The 22,129-nt window shown below is 38.7% G+C and overlaps 1 protein-coding gene across 1 annotated transcript; it reads right to left on the bottom strand.

Moving 5' to 3' along the window:
• Window positions 1-5,437: 5,437 nt before the first annotated feature.
• Window positions 5,438-20,384, bottom strand: pepd (peptidase D). The gene is made up of 15 exons (XM_022745407.1): window positions 20,332-20,384; window positions 17,917-18,100; window positions 17,263-17,390; window positions 16,397-16,460; window positions 13,713-13,760; window positions 13,179-13,240; window positions 12,747-12,791; window positions 11,721-11,796; window positions 10,773-10,819; window positions 9,355-9,423; window positions 8,548-8,625; window positions 8,050-8,198; window positions 7,498-7,682; window positions 6,668-6,859; window positions 5,438-5,976 (listed from the first exon to the last, which is right to left on the bottom strand). The coding sequence occupies exons 1-13, from the start codon at window positions 20,346-20,348 to the stop codon at window positions 7,498-7,500; spliced, it is 1,152 nt and encodes a 383-aa protein (XP_022601128.1). The 5' UTR covers window positions 20,349-20,384; the 3' UTR covers window positions 5,438-5,976; window positions 6,668-6,859.
• Window positions 20,385-22,129: the final 1,745 nt, after the last annotated feature.

The raw sequence follows: 22,129 nt of genomic DNA, 5'->3' as shown, positions 1-22,129 counted from the left end.
AAATGGCACAAAAAGTACCCCAGTAAGAAAATTTGCTGAGGGACTTTCACTGCCCTCTCACTGACTCCATGCTTTTAAATAATTCATTCTGCATTCATTCTTTAATCATGAGGCGATCAAGCACATCAAACACTAGTTTAGATTTTGACTGATCCGGATAAGCGGGAGACGACGAAGACGAAGACGAAGACAACACTGTGTACGATGGAAAGCACCACTTTTCCCTGTTCTTCTCATAGCACAAAGGCTAAAACATGGGTTTATACATCAGTGCAGTAAAGAAGAGGATGAAGTGAGATAATGCACCTCTTACCTCTCCAGTTCATATTCTGTCTGTCTGTCCAGGTTTCATAAGCACTAAACTCTCAAAGTCAATAGTTACTTTGCAAAATTGAATTAATATGATTATAAAATCTGTCATTTTCATTTATCCCCATTGCACTGTTTAATATCTGGAGAGAGAATGGCAGCTTTAGTGACATGCAGTGACTTCTACTCTACCACCGTGTCATTCCTAATATTACCACATGATGGCGCCAAAGTAAGAACATTGCAATTTTGGCATCCAGTGATGTTTCCCAGAGGGTGTAGGGTGTACTAGATACACGTCAAAATGAACAAACCTCTGAACATATAACACCCTGCTGATGAAGTGTCATATGCAATTCAATTCATTTACAGTATTTCATTCATCCATTCAACCTTTGAGAAATGATTTGACGATGCACTTGGAACCCTTTCTGTTTTGTCCCTTATCTTAGTCATCCTAAACTTCTTGGATGAGAATCTGACATATGCCAGTAAAAAAGTCCTTGCAGATAATCTGTCCAACTGAAAAGGATCTCACCATTTTGTGGGCTTCACTGGAAATGTTGGTATAATGCAGGACCTCCAGCTCTGTATAAGTATCTTTATTGTGATGACTGAAATAGAGACGATAAAAATCATCTATTTGAATATACAAGGAGGTGTGCCTGACAAACATCCCTCTATGCCGTGGACAACCAAGGAAACATGAAGTCCTTTTCATCTGTGCATACTGGCTTCTGACTCTCAGAGGAGTGAAAAAAAACCCGGTGAAAAAAACCCTTGTTTCTTAATGAAACCACTAAATGACTATACTGATTACAAAGGTTTGTGATAATTTGACTGAAGAAACTTAAAGGCAATAGAGGAGGTTTCCACAGTCTTTATTCTCTTGTCTAGTGGGCTTTTTCAAATATATTTATTATAAAAAAAATATATTTACCATTCCACAATGACTGAAGTGTTGTTAAGTTGGAAACTGATAAAAGCAAACAAACTAACCTCTAGAATAAGTAAGATTTGGTAAATTAAGCGTTAGGGTCACAGTGTATAATAAAAGGCTGTAATATATGTGGTTAAGAACAAAGACCAGTGCTAAGAACAACAGTGACATTACCATTAATTGACAACTAACATGCAGAAGCAAGATTCTTTGCTTAATTAAATTATATTCAGAATTAAATTAATGAGCAACAATCAATATGCATGAGAGTCTAATCATGTTAATACAAATTGATACCAATTAAACATACTGACTAATTCCTTCAAAGGAGGCTTCATGGCAGATGCTCTGTCTGTCTTCTGTCCTCGCTCTGAGGAAAGAAAAAAAAAAAAAAGAAACCCCAAAAAAAAAACAAGTGAAATGACATGACAAGTGCTTCCAAATGTCAATACAGTGCATCAAATTAGTTTATTTCCAGGCTGATAATCAAATCCATTATCTGAAATGAAAAGGCTGGCATGTTTTGCCTCAGATTATCACAGTCATCTCATAGAAAATAAGAATTTTATTTCAGTTGTATTCAGAGGAACCTTGAGTGATCCGCTGTCCTCTCCCTCAGCACTGTACTAATGGATGAGCTGCTCGAATGCAATGGGAAGAAAGCAAAATACCAGTGTGAGGAGCACTGCTGGTTTCAGGTTGGGCAGGACATCAACAATCTGCAGGGAAGCAGACAGGGACTAATTAGAAGACCGAGACACAACAACAGAGCAGCACAAACAACAAGCACCGGTTTTCTTCTTCTACTCTCAGGCTGCAGAATAAAGGTCACTCTGACGGGAGCCATTGCGGCTTCATGGCCACTCTGGAATAATTGCCATGACTGAAATGATTAGACACTGAAGTGATAACTGCTTAAGTTATTCAAAAAGCAGTTATGAGATTATCACTCTCTGCTAAACAGTGATACAATGAGTCCATTAGTTGCAGAAATAACATAAGCCTATCAAAAAAAGAAAAGAAAAAGAGGCAGCTCCAATCAGTTAAAGGAGCGTACATGCAGCCATATAAGAGATGGCAAATGTGACTCATTGCACATTCATAGAATTTTCTTAAAATATCATCATAGACCCAAGAATATTAAGTTGAGGCAAACTGGGTTAACAAGAAGTAATCAAGATAAACACCAGTATTTTAAAAGGATGAAGAACACACTGTTCACATTTCATCAGAGGTGGATAAAGTACACAGCCTCTCCAAGTCAAATATTACTCCAATACAAGTGAAAGTTGTTCACTCAAATGTGTTCTTACTGTTTACTGGTAAAGAAAACTACAATAAACATACAAAAAACTTAAGCATCATATTGTATCTAGTCTCTCTGAAAACATATCTGACAAGTTATGGTCAAAAAGGAGGGAGTGTGTTTCAATGTGTCCACGATTTTTGTTTAAAACCAATAATAGTAACAAGCCATAGATGGAAGTGTCGAAAAACTGACATCATAGACACAAGGAGCTTTTTGGCTAATCTACATATTTGTGAAGAGGAGATTAACAGTGCCAGGAAAACTGCTCTTGTACTTTAAGAGAAACCAGAGGTTTTTCAGAAAATCAGCAGAATCCACCTGGGCACTTTTATTTAGAGATTTGGCACAACCGACTAAGTGGAGATGGGCCCATGACTTGCTGAAAGGCCTTTAACTCGCTCCTGGCCTCAGCCCACCTGAGGATTACTAATGGATGGATGAATGAAGAAAAGCACACCCTTGATGAATGTAATGCATGTCCCAGAATCAACTTAAGTCCTACCTGCCTGAAAAGGAGGTCTATATCAGTGCAGTACCTCTGCTTGTGATCTCCTCCCTGCAGCACCACCACTGACTTTGGCACCACTCCATCTTTGCACAGCCTGCACAGGCATTGGTGGTTCTCAGAAAAAGGGCAGCAGACACCCTCTGGGTGTCATTAGCCAGCCAGTAGACAGAAAGGACAGGGAGACAGAGGTTTGGGCCGCTCAGGGTGGAGTAGTAGTTGGAGACTCTGTTGTAATGGATATTGTCACCGGTGGCATAGAATGCTCAAGCCTGCACGGTGTAGTTTTCTCTCCACTCTCCCTTCGATCATACAACTATTTTCCCAAATCCTATACTGCGCTGACTGAACCTCACTCATTTGTAAACCAATTATGATTAATGACAATGAAAATAAAACTGATATCCACAAAATACACAGCAGCTGCAGTAAAAGTAACTAAGTCAAATGTTTTGAGCTGATTATGTTGTGATTACATCTTACAATGGACAATTTAGTTGCCAATAGAAACCAAACTGCGGCACTGTGGCAGGACACAGTGGATTTACACATCCTTAACCTGCCGGTACCTGCATCACACATTACCTTCGCCAAATACAGCAGTTATCTGAAACTTTAAATTGGCATTTCGGTGATTTAAAGCTGTCTTCTCTCTCTCTGATTCCTCTTTTTGGTAAGGATGTCTTGTTTTGCAACACTTTAATTATTCTCTTCATAGAGGACCTATTGAGTCTGCAGTGAAAAATTTTAGATCGAACCTTAAAGGCAAATTATGTGATAAAATTCAGAAGAGTCATCTATCTACTGAGAACAGACAGGAGACACATTATGTTAAAGTCATATCTGAAGGTAATCCTTTGGCTTTGTTTGTAGATTTGAGCTTGATGAGGTGTGTAACCAACCTGCCTTACAAAAGCATTTCGACAGTATTCAGCTGGACCGCCTTGTTACTGAGAAGTCTTGGTCATAAATCTTGGTCTCTGGCCTGTGGCTTTACTGATAACACAACACATGCAACACCTTATTCACTCTGGACTGTACTAAAGATTAACCCCTTAACCTTGCAGTATTTTATGGCTCAGGGATTTCTGTATCATTCACTGGTGGCTTATTTTCCAGGTGTATCTATCGGGAACGATCAGCCATTCAGGTGGGAGATGGTGTTGGTACTGACCCTGCAAAGTCTGCTCTATGTGATACTATTAGTGTAGAAATGAGCACTTAGAGGAGGAGGAGGTAGACACACGACAATGCAATCCATTACCCTGCCCAGTCACGCACAGGGATCTAAAAAAACAACTTGTCCAGTGGTTTTTAGAGGTATTGATTGCACTCCATGTTAATTGAATTTCTGATATTTGTATAATATAGTCAGGTGTTGTTTGTTGTTTGGTCCTATCTGCTATCCGTCATGAGGCAACATCTGCCAGAGATGACATTTGTCATGAGGGTCACTTTTAAATAGGTCACACATTGCAAGCAGTGTGCACCATGGAGCACACATTAACATTTCTCATTGTGTTTGACCAAACTGCCATTGTGTCCAGACATATTTCACTACTAAAGTTGTTTTGTCATTTTGTTGATGCATTTCTCATCCGACTCCGACCCATCTCGTGGCAACACTTTATACATTCGTCAGATAGAATTACAGACCTCTCACTCATCTACACATTGTCCTGCATTGGATTAGTATTTTCAGTCTAATCACTTTAAACTTTCTTCAAATGAAAGGGTGAGGCCAGTCACACTGTCAGTGGCAGCAAGTAAAATTGAAAACAAATGTAATCACATGCTTTCAGTTGAAACAAAGAGAAACCCGGGCTGAATAATTATAGTCATTGAAATAATATATGGCAAAGTGCAATATTGGAATCGCAGCAGCTGAATTTTGTTGATAAAGGTATATGTGGCACAACATAATATAAATGAAGCAATGTGGTGCTACAGAGACATTCAGTGGTGAATAAGGAAGATCGTAGGTGGCAGCTTTCTGTGAGGCTGTAGTGTTTTTGGTTTTTATGGCTTAGGTTATTTTTGGTTGAATTTCCTGGTGTTCATTTTTCCTGTTCATCAATGCTTTTGTAATAAATGTCTTTTTTTTTCAGCACATACTCCAACCTGCCGACTTTTGACAAAATCATTTTAAAGGTTTCCAGTGCCCACATACCATCATCTGACCTTTATATGGGGTAGCGGTGCTACAGAGAGACTATTGGGAAATTTTCTTCCATCACAGGACAAGAGGTCTGCTTTAGTTGTCTGGTTCACAGAAACTTTGAATGTACTGATTTGTATGGATTTTTATAATTTGTAATTTTTTTTTCATACAAAAATAAATAAATAAATAAATAAATAAAACAAAACACTGTTGCAAATTAAAATGTTTAATTCAATTTCACAGGGTATTTGTGAATCAATGTTTACAAAAAGCAACATATAAGAATAAGAATTGTTTCAAAAAAGTTAATCTCTTTTCCAAGGAGTCACAGAAATGAACTGTTACTGTACCAAGGTCGAGGTCATCCCTTAAAGTGCCTGTTGCTAACACACAATTTTCAAACCATTATAAAACCTTCATGAAGACACTGTATGACATGTTTTTGCTTGTTTTGCTTAGCCATGTGTTAATTCTCTTGATTGCGTCTCTGTTATGTAAGTGAGATAAGAGTGAGAGTAATAATTTGAGTTTTACTGAATATTCTTTGTTGTTTATATGTGGTGATTGATGATATTCCAGCTTGCAGATCAGACTTTACCAGATGTCTTTCAGAATTTTTCACTGCTGACGACGGGGCTGAAGGTTTTTCCAGAGTCAGCCATGAAAGCCTCAATCTCCTCCACGGTGCGAGGGACACAGGTCAGCAGCTCTATACCATTCGCTGTCACCGCTATGTCATCCTCAATGCGAACCTGCACACATTAGCGAAACAGTAGTCAGTTAAACATATTAGAGTGGGAGATGAGGGATCAGTCACTGAAAAATCTGTCCACTTCTCTTTAGGATTTGAATTCTCTAATTTCACCATGTTCAAAATACAGCTTAAAATGTCCATGATGATTCCAAGACTTTCCCCAGATCCTGCAGGGTGCAACTTTTACACCTACAAATCCACGTCCAAAGCAGCGGAGTGTAGACAGTTATAGATGGGTAAAACTACAATAACCACCTCATGGTGGTTGCCTCTGCCAACCAGCTAAGTTACAGGAAATATGGTAACAATCTACCCTTCCCAAATTACAGTTACAGTTATTGCAGAACATTTTGATGTCACGTGAAGTTGACCTTTGATCAATTGGATATAAAATGTCATAATTTTATCCTATTAGACATTTGAGTTAAATTGTGTCATAATCAACGTATAAATTTGAGTTTTGTGAGGTCACAGTGACCTTGACCTTTGACCTTTGACCATCATATTCTATCCTTGAGTCAAAGTGAATGTTTGTGCCAGATGTAATGAAATTCCCTTTAGGCGTTCCTGATATATCACATTCACAAAAACGTGAGGTCATCGTGACCCTGAACTGAATCAGTCCTTAAGAAAACTTGACCATCAATCTGGTGACACACAGCCAAGTAAGTCGGCAGCGACAGACTTACCCCTCCGAAGCCACGGAAGCGAGCCAGCACTTGGTTGTTGATGAAGCAGCTCTGGGTGGAGTTGGCCAGGGCCTGGTCCAGCAGATGGTTGATGAAGTATATGCCAGGCTCCACGGTGAGGACCATCTTCTCCTGCACCAGGCGGCCCATCCGAAGACTCCTCAGTCCAGGCTCATTGATGCGCTCCACCCCCTGAGGAGTAATACAGTTTGTTAAACCCAAGCTACACACTTAGAAAAAGTATCTCGGGGCGTCGAGTAGCTCAGTTGGATGAGCATCCGCCCCATGTGTAGAGGCTACAGTCCTCGCTGCAGTTGGCCCCGGTTCGAGTCCCGCATCGGACGGCCCTTAGCTGCATGTCATTCCTCCTCTCTCTGCCTCCCTATTTCCTGTCTCTCTCTACTGCACTATCAATAAAGGCACAAAAGGCCTGAAAAAATTAATTTAAAAAGAAAAGAAAAAGTATCTCACCAGTAAAATATTTCGAGCTAGTATTTTTATTATTAGGGGTCCAAGCAGCAAATGTTCTCCACTGAACATTTGTGCCAAATGTTCTCCACAGAATCTGTATGTAGTTGTCTGAACTGCATAACTGCACAAAACCTGACACCATCTGACAACATGTGACCATCCTCTCTCTCCTGCCCTCATCCTGAACTTGTTCCTGCAGCTTGGCCTCTTTTTGTTCCACTCTCACTTCTGCACCGAGAGCCTCTCTATTATTGATGACACATCAATACTGGAGGAACTGGAAGTGTTCGTTCTTCTTCTTCTGTCTACTGGATGGTTGTGATGCGAGCAACCTCAGAGTTGAAGTCTTCTGCTCTCACCTAAGGGTAGCCTCCCACATCGTGCACGTCGATGCCCAGCAGGTGTCCCAGGCCGTGGGGCATGAAGACGGAGCCCATATGGGCCTTCATCATGTCCTCCACGCTGCCATTCAGGATGCCGATCTTCACCAGCTCCTCCAGGTGAACCCGATCAGCCAGGCGGTGCATGTCAGTCCACTTCACACCTTCAACACAAACAGATTTGTTAATGAGCCCAAATGTTCCTCAAATATATAGGTCTGGAAAGGAAAGAAGATATTATTTCCAAGACCCCAGCCATAGTAAAGAAAAAAAAAAAAGGAAAAAACATGTTTAACTGAAAACCTTGGAAATTTAACCTGTTCATTACTCTCAAGTCAAATGTCATTACTGTTGTCTTTACTGTGACTCGTACTTTACAACATCAACAAAAAAAAAAAAACAACTATAAAATGCAACAAAGCAATTAGCAGTTAATCCTGTGCTGGTAGATCATATGAGTACTTTACTTCACGTTACTTTTTTGTATGTCAGTGTGTACTCAATTAGTTAAACTGACAACAAGATAGTAACCTGGTTTGATGGCAGCCATGACAGCTCGGGAGGACTTGAGGACGGCCTCATAGATGGCCCTCTGGTCAGGGGTGAACTTGCCATTGGCTGGGAAGGAGCAGGTGATGTCTGATGAATAGCAGTAGTACTCTCCACCCATGTCAAACAGACTGCAGGGGACAAAACATCAGCACGGATTCAATCAAATGTATTTCCAAAGTGCTTTGGGTTCGTGACCAAAATGTTCTTGAGTTGTTTACAGTGTGACAAACGTACGCAGAAAGCGACGACACCGAAGATCACAACTTTAGCAGAACAGTAACAATGCTTTTAGGAGACACTTCACCAGAGAGCATTTCACAGAGGCTGTGGAGTTTGGCATGTAAAGAATTGGACAATAACACAACAGCTTGTGATTTAGGAGGACCGGTAGAGTTTGTGAGTGTGTTACATGACAGAACCACGAGGTGCTTGCATCTAAAAACTGCTAAAAGTTAAAAACTATTGGAAGCTACTCACCACATGTCTCCATCCACAATTAACTTGTCATTGGGAGCCCCAGCATGGCCGTAGTGGAGGACGGATGAATTATGGCCCCTGGTGTTATACACACAATGCATAAATTAAAAACACAGGTATACGACAGGTATCACGACATATGAAGAACAACTGCATTACAAGGTGATAACTGCATTGAATGTGTCTTGTATAAAGCTACTATTACAACAATTTGAACTGAATAGTTGTGTGAATAGTATTTCAGAGCAGCATCCTCCTTCATTTTAATTTGAACAGGAAAATAACATGCATCCTTGACAACTAATCCTCCCGGAGGTGCTCATTACACATGGCCTTTAGTACAAAAGGCCAGAGCATGATTAACAGCAACGCCTCAAAATTCTTCATCCATAGTGATGCTGCTAGCTGGCAACAACCCTACAACAGGAAGGTGATGTATTGTTTTAGTGAACATAGTTTATTTTGGCTGACAACAGCAGGGTTACAGAGCGCCACTTCCTCTGCTTCCAGAACTCTGATTTGTGTTCGAATCCTGTGGGTGCTGGAGTGCCACAGAGGCTTTAAGGATGTTCTGCATTATATTGTTTCTAATAAGTGTCTCTAATATTTTCTTTTCAGTGAAGACAGCATTTGAAGGTGTCTGATCGAAAAATTTGGTGACTTCTAACCTTGAAGCCACGTTTTTTCCATCGATGACAACATTCTTATTATAATCAGTGTGTAATTAATCAATTAAGTAAGACATTTAGAAAGCAATTACAGTAAAAGCTAAGTCAGAAATAAAACACGTAAAGAATTAAGCCTTACGTTCCACAGATACAGGTGTACGAGGTGTGGCGCATCCCTCCTTTAGTGTAGCAGTAGTGCTGGAACAGGCTGGAAAAAAAATGTCAGAAAAAGGAAAAATAATCAATTTCTGCAGAGCAGAGATCAGCAAACGGACTCGCTGCCTGCTTCCTGACTGCGTGCTTTTTAAGAATTCATTCAGTACTCATTCTTTAATCATCACACGCTCGAGCGGATCAAATACTTCTATGGATGTTGACAGCATCACAGTGCTGTGTGGGGATATTTCCTAGTTCTTTTAATATATACAAAATTACTGTCCAAATAACTCTTTTTGTGTTTCCCTTAAAGTTCCTCTCCAAATAAAACATATTCTGCTCTGATTAATGTTTTGTTTAACATGGTTTTAACATCAGAGAAATTCAGTCACATGATTGAACCTGTTCAGGTTGAGGTTGTTGAGAAGTGAGGAGTTTATTCTGCATTAAATCGGCACACTGTCAGTGGCTGTGCCAATGCAAACTCTCGCTCTCTGTACTGACAAGGTTTTGGTTACCAGTGAAAGAGCAGTGCGTATCAAGAGGGGTGGAGCGACTAACTAATGCATCAGAATGGTAAGCATAGCGGTTAGCATCTTTTATTGTTCTATTGTATCTATTGTTCATGTTGTTTGTTAGGTTGTAACTCACAGTGGCTGACACAGTGTTATTTGTTGTGCTAATTCAAGCTCTCGCTCTCTGTACTGACAAGGCTTCGCCAGGTTTCGTCCCCGTCCCCACAAGTTGACATGATTGGTTCCTAAGGTTATGTGATGTATGAAACCCTGGCTGTCTGAATCCATTTCGATGAGACTGTCATCGGTTCAGTGCAATTCTGAAATGGAAATACTAAGTCATGGTGTTGATAGAAATATAGAAAAGGTGTGTGTGAAATTTGCATTTTTAGTGAATCAGAAAATGTCACTATTGTTTCACAGTGTCCAACGTGGCAAAAACTCAATTCTTAATCTAGATTTATCTTCCATTTGATTATAATTTTTTGGGCCTGTGATAATCTGTTTGCCTCGTATTTCACTCTGTACTTCATGAACTTGTTATTGTTTTTAATACATTTAAGGCATATAGTAAAGCCCCATGGACAACTGACAGTGCCAGATCTACCAGTGTCATTACAGGCCCAATGAAGCAGGTGCCATAACATAGCACACTCCCAACAAGCAGGAAACCTGAGAATATATACTCCTCTATACCTATAAACAACAGTTATTCTATGTTTGTTGAACCAGCAGGGCATAAAGTCTGAAAGTAACATCAAATAAAATCAGGACTGCTTCAATACCCACATATACTGCAGCTATAATCATAGATATAAAAGAGCAGACAGACACTCTGTCTCTGTGTCTTGTCACCAAACATCAGCTGACACAATGCACCACTTACCTCTCCATTTCATATTCTTTCTGTCCAGGTTTCACATGCTTCATGATCTATGGTGAAAAAGAGTGATTACATGTGGTTAGGAAAAGCTAATGGGCAAACCTGTTACTGACTCTTTTGAAATTGATCTTGATGTCCATCCACACCTCATCTTCCCTTTCTGATGCAACATACAACACTTAGCAATGTAGTTTAATTAATTATTTGCTGTTCACTCATAGTGTGTAAAACAGCAATCTAAGTAGTTGAACACCTTTCTACTGAGCAACTGCATTACCTAATGAGCTTTTCCTTTTTCTCTCTCCTTTGTTTATTTAATGCTTTAGCATTAACTTCTCATGTCATCTCGACTTTTAACATCACACTATGAATTGTGGATTATTGCCTCAAGCATGGTCTGCTGCATTTATGCAAAGTAAGAGATCAAAAGTCAGTGAGAGTGCCTGCAAGCACTTGCTGTTTTGGGAGACCATTTTCTGTTTTTACCAGTTGGTGACTTTGGGGACACATGGGAAAAAACATACCTCTGAAAACTAAGTCTAATAATCACACTGTGATCAAACAGTGAATTCAGAGGACTGTTTTTTGTGAGGTTAACTGCTCCTCGATCCCTGAAGGTTATTTGTGGTAATCAAATTCAATCCTGTCTGCAAGTAAAATAACGCGTCAGTGTGACAGCTTATGGGTCAAAGGCTATCTCTGTTAATTGCTTGCCTCTAAGCTACTGCATGAAGTTAAAATCAATAGCATTTAAACAGTTTATAGCCTTAGGATCCTGACATCTTTGAATCCTTTGCATGAGATTTAACCTCAATAAGCTGCTTGATACACTTTGATACTTTGGGTGTTTCATTTCAAGTTCCTAACTTTCTATTCCTTTTTTTTTTTTTTTTTTTTTAAATAAATTGTATGAACATTTAAAATATCCTGTCTGACAAAGGAGGATCTCACCATTTTGTGCGCTTCACTGGAAATCCTGTTGGTGTAGCGCAGCACCTCCAGCTCCATATCGGTCTTAATCAGACGGCTGCAGACACAAACAACAAGAAGTGAGAGACGTCGATCGTTACACTGCCAGTTTATCGATGCACAGTATGAGGACAGTACCGTTAACAGCATACAGAATTCATACAACTCACACATGAAGCTAAAGCAATGCTGTGTTTGTATTGTTTGTATTGAAATGGAGACATTTTTGGGAATTCGTTTCTTAAATATATGCAGCTAATGGAGTAGCTGATGTAAAGAACAAATGTTTCCTCCATCATTCCCAGGAATGTTGCACGTAAAAAGAGACCTGTCATTTGGTGAAATTCCAGATGGAAATGGTCTCATAATCTACTGACGCAGAGCTGATGAAAGTGTTTCAAACCATCATAAAATGTAACACAGTCTTTGATTTAAATGTAAGCTTTAAGACCTTATTACAAGTGAAGGTGTATTTGCCTGCTTATTTATTTGGGTAAGGGAAGAAGTAGCTGCACCTTAAATGGCTCGGACTGAAATACATACTGGAGAGTATTAAGGATTTTGTACGATAACAGAACCAAGCAAATAACACAAGGCAGTGGTAACCAATAGCAACACTAATGAAAGTTAAATCAATCTATCAATTTTTCTCCCAAGGAGGTGTGCCTGCAAAACATTCCTCCTTATTTCAGAAAATGTCAATTCATCTGGAGGGTGCACACTAATGCCAAGGACAACCAGTCAAGCACGAAGTCCATTACATCCGTGTGCACTGGCTTCTGACTCTTAGAGGGTAGAAAAAAAAAAAACACCTCAAAGACAAGCCCATGTTTCTGATTGTACACACACAATTAACTGACTGGGCATCTGTAATTGCAGAGTTTGTGTATTAAAAGAATCTGACTGAAAAAACTGTTAGAAAATTATGGGAGAGAGAGACTACGGTCTTCATTCATATGTTGGGTTGACTTTGTCAGTGATATTTTAAAACTAATTGTAATTACTTACCATTCCACAATGACTGGGTGTAGAAGAGTGTTGTTTACTTGGAACCTGATTTAAAAAAAAATATCAAGAAGCAGCAGCAGCATAATAAATATAAATGCAGTGGTTATATGACCTTTGAGATAAGTATGAGACTTATTTTTCAAAGCAGTCAGGGTCAGAGTGTAGAGCAGATAAAACTGTGTGATATACGTAGATAAAAAAAAGAACAAAGACCAGTGCTAAGGACAGCAGTAACATTACCATTAATTGACAACTAACAAGCAAAAGCAAGATTCTTTGCTTAAATAATTACATTCAGAATCTGGTTAATCAGTAACAATCAGTATGCACATGAGTCTGTTGTATCCTTGGTTATAAAAGAAAAAAAAACTCAATAGCCTCCACAAACAAAGTATAATTATGTTAATGCAAATTGATGCCAATTAAACGCACCGACTAATTCCTTCAAAGGAGGCTTCACGGCAGATGCTCCCACTGTCTGTGTTCTGTCCTCGCTGCATGGAAAGAAAAACATCACCACCAAGTGCATTCAGATGTCAATACAGTAAATTAAGCTGGTTTATATTCCTGCTGATGATGGAGCAATAATGAATTTTTTGACAACTGTAGAATTAGTAAAAGGGGTTTACATGAATTCTCACACTGCATCTTTAGCAGTATATGATATAATAATCAGGTTTACTCCAGCTAAAGATTCAGGTTGTCAGATATTTGTTGCCACTATTTAACATCTTACACACAAAGAAAGTGAAAGGATTCAATGCTTTTATTTTTGATTTGATAAGTGAGCTGGCATCTAACATAGGGTGAGACGGGTCTGACTGGAGCTTTTACAGACCACCATCCATAAAACTGGTTCTGGAAAATACTCCCACACCACACGTGTGAGCCGTCATCTGCTATTAAGTAAATTCATATATCAGCAGCTGTAATCAGGTAGGAATAAGTGAAATAAGTGATGCATACCAGTGTGAGGAGCACTGCTGGTTTCAGGTTGGACAGGACATCAACAATCTGCAGGGAAGCAGACAGGGACTAATTAGAAGACCGAGACACAACAACAGAGCAGCACAAACAACAAGCACCGGTTTTCTTCTTCTACTCTCAGGCTGCAGAATAAAGGTCACTCTGACGGGAGCCATTGTGGCTTCATGGCCACTCTGTACTCAGCAGCGCACTGAATGACAAAGCTCAGGCGACATTATTACTCCTCTGCCGACATCCTAAATGTCACATAACAGATCCTTGAGTCAGTGTTCGCAAACACTATGGTGATATTGGAGCATTATCCTTATTATTAAAACTGGCTTCCTAAAGCATTCACTGTATTGTCTGTGCAAAGCAGGAAAAACATCCCATGATCTAAAATCTAAATTGCAGCCTAATGTTTAGACATTGGAATAACTGTCATGATTGAAATGATTAGATATTAAGATGACCGCTCATTTATTACAGTCATGAAGATATCGGTCAGTTAAATAGTGATTCAATGGGTCAATGATTAGCTGTGACAATAACTGTAAAACATTAAAAAAAAATTGCATCAATCACTTCATTTTATTTGATTGAAAATATGAAAAGATGAGTGAGTTGAGTCTTAAATTTATTTTATTTTAAATCCTCTTACACTTAAGATTTGCTCATGTTTGCAGTAGCTGAGTAAAACATACTTGTCAGCCAAGTAAAGCCAGAACTTTGAAGTTTGCAGAGTAATGAGGATTTTTCTGAAGTACAACATAACTTACAAAATCAGCGATAACAGAAATCAATGTGAACACTTATAAATTAAAGAGCTCACTTGCAGCTGCAGAAGATAAGTTTGAAGGCAAGTGTGACTCACTGCACATACTTTGAATTTTCCAAAGATATTGTCACAGATACAAAAATATTGATATAAAAACTCTTGTAGCAATACATCATGAAGGTAAACGACTGCCAGATACTTTAACCATTATTTTTCTCCACAAACTGCATTCAACAATTTATAGGTGAACTTTTTACATGTTAAGCAGGATAGTGGTGTGTGTGGGCTAACATCATCTTCTATGATCTCCTAATTATTGTTCTTACATATTCTATTGCCTCTTTTCACCTAATGTCAGATCCTTTTGCATAATGTTTGATATGTTTTTATTTATGCTGTTTTGGCTCTTTTGACTTCTATTTTATCTGCTTTTATTTTTCTGTGAAGCACTTTGTACTTTTGTTCAGTGAAGTGCTATATAAATAAAGTTATTATTATTATTATTATCTAGGTCTGTGTGTTTGAAAAATAGAAAAGTGCTAAAATATTCATGACACACACACACAGACACACATTATATATATATATATATATATATTGAATGCTCAATGCTGGTTTCTGTGTCTGACTAGATGACACATTAGCTAAACAATGCAGAGGCAGTTATTATACGATTTAATGTTTTCTAATATTATACTGCAGATTGGTGAGACTCTCAACCTGTGACTAATTAGGAAATATAACACCTCAGGCAGGTGTAAAAATACCTGAAATATCAGCAGGGTGAATCATCACAGGGTTACAGTGTAAATATAGATATATATGTGATCCTTTCAAATGCAAACTTCTAAGTGATTTGTTGGCCAGTGAAAAAAATGTTATATTATTGTCTGAATATATTATTTTGATTTGTCAACATGCACATTTGCAACATAGCTCTTGAGCTGTCAAACCTCCAATATAGCTCCCCTGGGAATCTGCTGTCAACATTTACTATACACTAGACTGTTTTCCCAAAGTCTCAAAATATGCAATTACAGACAGTCTGAACAGGGGTATGTATTTTTAGACTAGATGGTTAAAAAGAAGAGGATGGAGCTGCAAGGTAGCACATTTAAAATAAAATTCAAAATGAAACTCCCCAGAGAGTTTTGGTGGTTGAACTCTGACAGAGGTGTGCACACTGCTGAATTGTTGCAACAAATTTAATTATCAGTATGATGCGCCACAAGCTTTGTGTGATCACAGCTACTGTCCACACTTTCTCACACAACATCCATTGATGTCATGACTTTCCCCCAGAGCTTTTATATCCTCTTCCAGCACATGCCCCCAAAAAATGTAATCACATGCAAAACACACACACACAGGCTGCAGAGAGTATGTTAAAACATTTCCATGCATATTTATTTCTATTTTAATTCCTTTGAATAAACTGTTTAGTTTGGTTGAGCAAATAAACGACGCAGGTCCATGCTCTGTACAAAAGTGTATCTGGTTCCTCTGGTGCCTCCGATATTTTTTCTATTTTTTTTGCCAGGAGGTTCAAAAAAGAGAATGATGACTTTCACCTTTAAAACAGTCTATGGAGGCACTGATGTCCTTTCCTGTAACTTCATAGCTGGGTGACTTAACATCAAGGTTCAGTTACTGACACACATGCACAGGGAAAAGGTCACTCTCTCTCTCTCTCTCTCTCTCTCTCTCTCTCTCTCTCTCTTCTCTCTCTCTTTCTCTCTCTCTCTTCATGCGGCTCTCTCTCTCTCTCTCCTCTCTCTCCTCTTTCTCTCTCTCTCTCTCCCTCTCTCCCTCTCTCTCCCTCTCTCTCCCTCTCTCACACACTCACACCCACCCACATACACACACACAGGCTATAAAAAACCAACACCAGCACAGACTGACTTACATCACAGGTGTATTTCACTTCATCGACAGCGTACTTCGCTTTGAAGTGCTCTTTGGGAAAGATCCTGTCAACAGACACAAACACACAAGTGGTAAGGAAAAGTACAATAAACACAGTAAAAGACAAAAACAGATCAGAACAAAACTAAACTAAACTAATGGAGAACTCAGTACATTAAAGTGCTGATCAAGTTTTTTTTTTTTTTATATACACATCAGATGACTAAAAGTGCTTTGAGGTTTATAGATCAGGGAAGAGCAAACATGTGATATGGTCAAGAATCTGCAGGTTGTTTCCACATCATCATCATGTCTGGTGGTCTCACTGATTAAGTTATACACACACAAACTCTAAGGAGTCTGGAGCACTGCATGCACCATTTCCTTTTATCTACAATCTGTGCTCACAAATTATCTTAGTGTAGCAATCAGCAAGTTGTCAAGTTTGCAAAGAAAGCAGCCAAATGTGTAAATTATTCTTATTCATCTGCAATTTAATGTCATTTTAAGTGGAATTTAAATGGATTTTGCATTTCGAAAGAGGATTAATAATTTCCAAATCAGGCAATAAATAAATATATGAAATACCACTTTTATGAGCAATTTACTCTGTGTAGCTTGTGTGCTGGAAATACCATAGCAGGCTTTTGTATCAGTGTAGTCAAACTTATCATTGAGGAGTTTTGGGTGATGATGAAAATGTTTAAATAGGTTTTGGCCGCATTGATAATTAACTAATTTAATACAAACGTGATCCGACTGTGAAGCAAAAGACTTTGTCAACCCTTTCTTCAAGTTCTTCAAGTGGACCAGCCAGTCATGATTGTTGGCCAGGTCCACAGCTCTTTGAGGATTAGTGTGACTCACTCTCCCATCCAAGTGGCATAGCTTTCAGGCAGTTTGGGAACAAAAAGGATGGATTTCCCAGAGTCCACATCAATGGCTCCATAACAGTCAGGCTCAGTCACTCCAAAAGCCCAGTGGAAGAAAGACTCCTACAGAATTGAGACAATCAGCCAGAACATTAGTGAAGGAAACTATATTCCGTCAGCATATTCTGGTCAGATTATTACATGAGAAAAATTAGATGCTGCCCCTTATCAGACCAGTTGGGGCTGAAAAACAGAACAAAGCTTTCAATGTGTCCACTGATCTTTGTTTAAAACCAATTATTGTCACAAGTTTAGGAAGAAGTGTCGAAAAAATTTGAGATCAAAGACACAAGTGAGGTCTCTGTAAGTGGGCTGGAGTGAGGAAATAACACAATCAGAGAAGAAGAACTGGACCTGAATTTAAGAGAAGTGAGGTGAGGTTTTTGTGGCACCTTGATGGAATACCCTCTGAAGGTTTTTAGGGATCAAGAAACAATCAACTGAAAGAGGATGGGTCCACTGACATTAACTTACTGATGGCTTGGGAGGCAAGACCAACATGAGTCATGGATGGATGGATTAATTAACCTTTACCCCACCTCAGCCATAGTTTTTTCAGCAATCCCAGAGTCAAGTAAAGATAACCTACCTGTCTGAAAAGGAGGTCTGTGTCCGTGCAGTACCTCTGTTTCTGTTCCCCTCCCTGCAGCACCACCACTGACTTTGGCACCACTCCATCTTTGGCTTTCAGCCCTCTGCACAGGCGCTGGCGGTTCTCGGCAAAAAGGGCAGCAGACACCCTCAGGGTGTCATTACCCAGCCAGTAGACAGGTCTGAAAGGACAGGGAGACAGAGATTTGGGTGACACCGAGTGGTTGGAGAGATTGGCTCTGGTGCACAAGCCTAACGCAACATAAATCTGACCCACACTGTCTCACTATCATTCAACTATTTTCTGACATCCTAGTTCATTTGTGTAGTAACTTACATACAAAACCAATTGTGATAAATGACAAAAAAATATATAGAAGCTATAGTGGGAGGCTTTGAAGCTGGAGATGTGGTGGCGGTACACTGTTGATTCACATGTCCTTAACCCATTCATAATTAGAATACAGATTCCCTACAATATTAGGCCAAACACAACTGTTTTCTGATACTATAAATTCAATTTTACTAATATGATAATTTGATGTTTTGACAAAAATCTCCTTCATCAAAAATGATGTAGGCTGCAGTGAAAATGTATAATTAAAGCTTTCAAAGCAAATTCTGTGAGCAAATTCAGGAAAACCATGTATCCACTGAGCAGGGAGAAGATACCCATTACAGTATATTCTCTCTATCTGGTGAGAATCCTCAGGATTTGGTCAGAAGATCTGAGCCTGAAGAGGTGGGTGAACCACAGCCTTCAGACTGAGTTAAGACATAGATACAGAGAGATTGAACTGTATTGTAACTGAGAGGTCTTGGTCTCTGGCTGTGCCCTTAGTGATAAGATAACAAACACAACACATCTGATTCAGTCTGGAAGGTACCAAAGGTTAATCCATAACCTCACAGTATTTTATGGCTCAAGGATTTCTGTATCATTCACTGAGTTTACAGGTGTAAGTGAGAGGACAGATCAGCCACAGTGAGGTGGTAAACGATGGAGGTAGACACTAACATGAACTGTGTCAGTGAGGTTAGGTATTTATTAAGTTCATTTTTGGTCTCTGGTGTTGCACTGGATTACATAATATCACAACGTGTGCCTGTTGTGTGCTGCAATCACCGCAAACTGTGAGAAGATCTCTGGCAGACATTTCTTTATGGCTGCTGACTGCTGACATTTTTGTGATTATCAAAGCAGTTTTTCTTATGCAGTTTTATCTAATGATCACACAGACTGGGTTGTATCGTGAGCACAAGAAGATAAAACTTTTTTCCAATGAGATCGCTAGATAATTATTTCATGATTGCAGCATAGTCACTGTTTGATGTACCACACTTCATGTTGACACCAATACAAAATTATTACATGTTGCCTTGAGAAAACAAAACCCATAATTGTACTGTTGGCTTTGAATTATTTCAGCAGTGGATACTGCTTGACATTATTATCAGTGTGAGACATAAAATATCAGTTGTTATTATTTGTGTATGAAAGTTTGTAGTTTGTTGTTTGAATGTTGCACATTCACCATGAAACATTAGCAGCTTTCACTGTGATGAAAAGCAGATGTCCAATGACAGGGTATATGGTAAAAAGATATGACACTGATCTGTTTTTATGCTGAAACAAAGTTTTTAATAGTTTCACTAACACTTACAATCCAGATAGATGGAGGTTGTCTTTAATATTTATTTTAACCTGAGGTGGTTGTGAGGTGGAGGTGGGGACTTACTTTACTAAACTATGATCGAAGTGTCATTAAATGAGCTAAGAGTGATAATCAATTCAGTTATACAATACTATGTCTCTAAATTATTGCTTTCCTTGTGAAATATTGGATACTTTCACTTCTTCAGGCATCAATTCAAATTAAACAATCTCAGAGACTAAATAAATCAGCCTTTGGTTCAACTGTCCACAATGAGTGGACATTTCCCCCTTTAAGGGACACCAACACAAAAAGGTTGGGGACCACTGGTCAAGCTAATATCCTCACTACTTACAGTCTCTTTAAATATCACATAAGGAGGTGTCTATTTACTGTAGAAATTAATGTGCCTATGAAAGCAGCTTCAGGTCTTATTACACCTGTTTTATAAAAAAAAAAACTGAAGGGAAACTAAACTAAACTAAACGTCTGAGCAGGTGAAACTTTTCACTGAACGTCCCGTTTTTACTTTACGAAAGAGAAAGTTCACTACTTCTACGAGAAACTGAAATAAAAAAGTAAATATCCTGGTATTGATTACAGTGTAGTAACGGTATATCTGCCTGACAACTGCTTTATTATTATCGCGAGCTTAGCGAAGTGACGTATATATGCTACTGCTAAAGCTAATAAGACTCTATAAATTATCTGACTTAAACATGTTCTTTTTCAGTCGGGAAACAGAAGAGTCAACTCACTGTGGTGCTGTAGCCATGTTGAATTCAGGTCCAGACTGTCACGTGGTGACAGGACTCACGTGAGTTTTGTAGGTCTGTGGCGCTGATGGCGGAAGATCAGCTGACGCGGCATCGTGCTGCGTTCGAGGGTTTCCGAGATATTAGCTTCAGCCATGAAGTTGTATTGAAAACAGATTGAGAGGATGTCCTGGGGTTGTTTTTTCCAACTTTTTCAGTCGTGTACAAAGTACTGCAGTCAGCAAATACCACTGCACAAGAATAATGAGAAGCTACAAAGAGGAAAGATTGTCAAAACAATTCAGGCTCATTTGGTTCTTCTGAAAACACTAAATGTCACATCATTGCAAGGTACAGTATGGATACAATACAGGATCAGCAAGCACACACAATTTTCTGATTGAATGATTACAGGAAAAAAATAAACAACAAAAATATAGGCAAACAATTGCAGTGAATAATACAGAAGCTGTATGCAACATGTTTTTGTAGTAGACTGCATATAGTTTCTAGTTTTTGCCACATTAATTGTTTGGGTACATCATTAGTTTTTCCCTCATTAGTCCCAGTGCCTAAAGGCATGAAATATATTGAGTCATGATCTATCTATCTATCTATCTATCTATCTATCTATCTATCTATCTATCTATCTATCTATCTATCTATCTATCTATCTATCTATCTATCTATCTATCTATCTATCTATGTGTAAATCATCCAGCTCTCAACTCTCTGTTACATTTTAATTAATTTCATTAAAAAGAGGACTAGCACAGTTAAGACATCTGACCTTGCAGAGTTGCACTGAGATTCTGCTTTCAGTTCTTCTTGTGCTTAGGAAGTTAAATTATGAAATTATCCACTGTGGTGAATATAAATGAGCTCACACTAAGAGAATTAGAGAATTAGAACTTATTCTATAATCTATAGGGAACAATGTGTTTATGCTTTAACATGCGTACGTGACGAGAAAATATTATTTATTCATACTTTTTTTTTCCTGGTGCTTAGTGAGTTTATTAACAAAGGGACTGGCTTTATAATCCAGTGTACCACATTTCATTGTTTACAAGTTAGAACTGAACTGAAAAAAGAACAATGTTTCATCTATCAAGTGTGCAGGGGTTAGGAAACCCACTAAACACATAAGGCAGCCTTCAATTCAACAATGACACATTTGAGGAAACACTTTCAGTTCTGTAGGCTACATTTCCATTCCAGACAGTCAGGTAGGATACTGCCTCTTGACTTCATACTGCAATGGTGATTTTAGGGTAAAAACAGTAGGGGGAGATGCAACTCTCTTTTGACACAATACAGGGGGAGTCTGAGAAATAATTAATCTTTATGAGTGACTACAGATACATGATGCGGGTAACGCTAAACAATGTGTTATGAAAGTCAGCATCCAGGCAAAGATGACAGACTGTCAAGAGGGTCAGCACACTCCCCATGAAACATGAGTAGCTGTGGAAGGTAAATGTCTCATAATAGGATATATGGTAAAAAGATGTTATAACATCCATCTCTGAAAAGTTTTTAATAATTTCATTAACACTTCCACTCCAGAGAGATTGAAGCTGTTTTTAATTATCCACCATAAAGGTTCATTTCAAGGTTTATGATGGTGGATGGAAAATGATTATTGGGGATAACCAAATGTAGGAGCTTCTGGACTGGAAAATAGAAGACCAGTAAAATAAGAGTATATGTATAAGTATTTGCAAATATCATTTGTCCATGTCTCAATTATTTTCAAGTGTACCCTGGCTATTTGGAATTAATATTTTTGCTGAAAAAT

Source organism: Seriola dumerili, unplaced genomic scaffold, assembly GCF_002260705.1.
Source record: "Seriola dumerili isolate Sdu_G_001 unplaced genomic scaffold, Sdu_1.0 BDQW01000003.1, whole genome shotgun sequence".
Lineage (NCBI taxonomy): Eukaryota > Metazoa > Chordata > Actinopteri > Carangiformes > Carangidae > Seriola > Seriola dumerili.
Note: the sequence above shows the minus strand (reverse complement) of the source record. Positions and strands in the feature narration are given on the sequence as shown.